The following is a 2,135-nucleotide window of genomic DNA, read 5'->3' as shown; positions in this document are numbered from 1 at the left end:
AATGTATGGTTTAAAATATGTTATTGCCCAATGTATGGCGGTTAATTCTTGTTCAATTGTTGACTTACTGCTGTTTTTACGTCTAATAGACCCATTTTAGGCCAAGTTTGTAGTATTTGTATTGGTATGTCCAGTTTTAAATTTTTCTAATTGTCTCCTATAATATAAGTTTTTTAAAAATTGTATGTAACTATAACCATCTTTTTTTTTAATTAATTCTTATTTTAGTAAATTTTTAATTAACATTTATTTATTTTTATTGATAAAATTTTGGCTTAATATTTAAAAAAAAGTCATAAAAATTTTTTTTTTTTTTTTTTTTTTTAAAAAGTAAGATTGAAAGTAACTTAAGAAATGTAATGTATATGTATATAAAAAAAAATATTTTTGCCACGAGCGAAAATTCGCTTACTGGCCCTATGAGTGCGGATTGACGCACATCAGTTTTTGTTTGCTTTTGCGACTGCAGGGCTGGTCTGGGGCAAGCCAGTGATGAAAATGGTAACTTCCTCATTGCCAAAGTTGGGCTGTTTCTTGGCAGCGTCGACCATCTCATTCAAAGTGGTTTGTTCGGGTTGACCATTGGGTTTCATCAAGAGAACTGGCACATTACTGGGACTTGGCACAAATGATGGTTCCAACGCGTGGTTAATTTGTGAGAGGTGATAAATTTTCTCAATTTCTCGTTCGCCTTCCTCCACTGACATGTTCTCCAACTGCTGCATAGTTAAATCCTCAGCTGACTGCATCGACTGGAGTTCAGACACCGATAACCAATCAGTGGGCTTTAAACTACTCGAGACGGCATTATCCTTGTTCTTGCCATGCTTGGGTGCAGCACTAGCGGCTGCGACAAGTAAAGCCACGAAGCAGAAAATCTTGAGCGGATTCATGTTGATCACGTTTGCAATTTAAGCAAACCAGGATTCAGGCTGATCTGTGCAGCAAAGCACTAGACTGCCACTGTGCAATTCAGATCTAAGCACCGGTTGGCAGGATAGCTTTTTTTGCAAATTAATTTTCGCAAAAAGCTGGCAGGATCGCCATGTATCGAATGAAACAATTCATTTATGTTTTAATTGTATTGAATTTATTTTACTGAGCAACTCAATGTCGCTTTGTAGGTTCTTTTACAATTGAATTCTTAGCCTAACATTTTGGGGGTATTTATGGGAAATAATTGCTGCATAAGCATAAATAAGCATAAGCATATGGGAAATAATTGCTGCATAAGCATAAATAATATTATAAATAAATTGAAGCTTAAAGTTAGTTTGTTTGACGGTTTGGCACGTGTGCCTGACAATGCGTGAGTTCTATATTCAAAATATTCAAACAACTGAAATATGAAACCCTTGTCGTTATGAATAAATTATAAACGTTGAGCATGGTCGACTTTCAGTTACACTACAATTGCTAAAAACTTCAAATTAGTCGATAAAGGAAAATTAAGCCATTTTCTGGGTATAGAAATTAGTGGCAATGAAGATCGAGGAGTAATCAGTATCAGCAACGAACAGTTTATTAAGAAACTACTAATGGAATACGGCATGGAAAAATGTAAACCCATAGCAACTCCTTTAGATGCTGGTTTTCAAGTAAGATGCGACAACGAGCAATGCAAGCAAGTTAATAAGACAAATTATCAGTCATTAATAGGATCTTTAATGTACTTGGCACTTGCAACGCGGCCTGATATAATGCATTCAGCTTGTAAACTTTCACAGAGAAATACTGACCCTCATGTTGAGCATGAAAAAGCAGCGAAACATATACTGCGATATCTTTCGAAGACGGCGAAGTACAAATTGCACTATAGAAAGATGGCAAAGCCAATAGAATGTTATGTCGACGCCGATTGGGGTGGTGATACGATAGACCGAAAATCATTCACTGGATATGTTTTCATCTTAGGAGGTAGTGCGTTTTCTTGGCAGTCTAAAAAGCAAACCACCGTCGCACTCAGCAGTACTGAAGCAGAGTACATGGCACTGACAGCAGCTACAAAGGACCTAGATATCAATTGTGCCCTCTATTCCTCACATCGCTTCTTTTAAGCCTTAATTCCACAGAAATTTAGAAGTTAAGAGTAGTATAAATATGCCGGTTCTGGCCTTGTGCAGGCAGCGCTGCTA

At 36.7% G+C, this 2,135-nt stretch overlaps 1 protein-coding gene across 1 annotated transcript; it reads right to left on the bottom strand.

Moving 5' to 3' along the window:
• Nucleotides 1-421: 421 nt before the first annotated feature.
• On the bottom strand, nt 422-904 carry LOC118734749 (vitellogenin-1-like). The gene has a single exon (XM_036464444.1). The coding sequence runs from the start codon at nt 891-893 to the stop codon at nt 441-443; it is 453 nt and encodes a 150-aa protein (XP_036320337.1). The 5' UTR covers nt 894-904; the 3' UTR covers nt 422-440.
• Nucleotides 905-2,135: the final 1,231 nt, after the last annotated feature.

Source organism: Rhagoletis pomonella, unplaced genomic scaffold (assembly GCF_013731165.1).
Source record: "Rhagoletis pomonella isolate Grant_MI unplaced genomic scaffold, Rhpom_1.0 Rhpom_scaffold_00002, whole genome shotgun sequence".
NCBI lineage: Eukaryota > Metazoa > Arthropoda > Insecta > Diptera > Tephritidae > Rhagoletis > Rhagoletis pomonella.
The sequence above is the reverse complement of the archived record's forward strand: the minus strand, read 5'-3'. Positions and strand labels throughout refer to the sequence as shown.

Excerpts from the sequence above, each read along its gene's own strand:
- LOC118734749 (XM_036464444.1), bottom strand. The coding sequence starts at position 893 with ATGAATCCGCTCAAGATTTTCTGCTTCGTGGCTTTACTTGTCGCAGCC.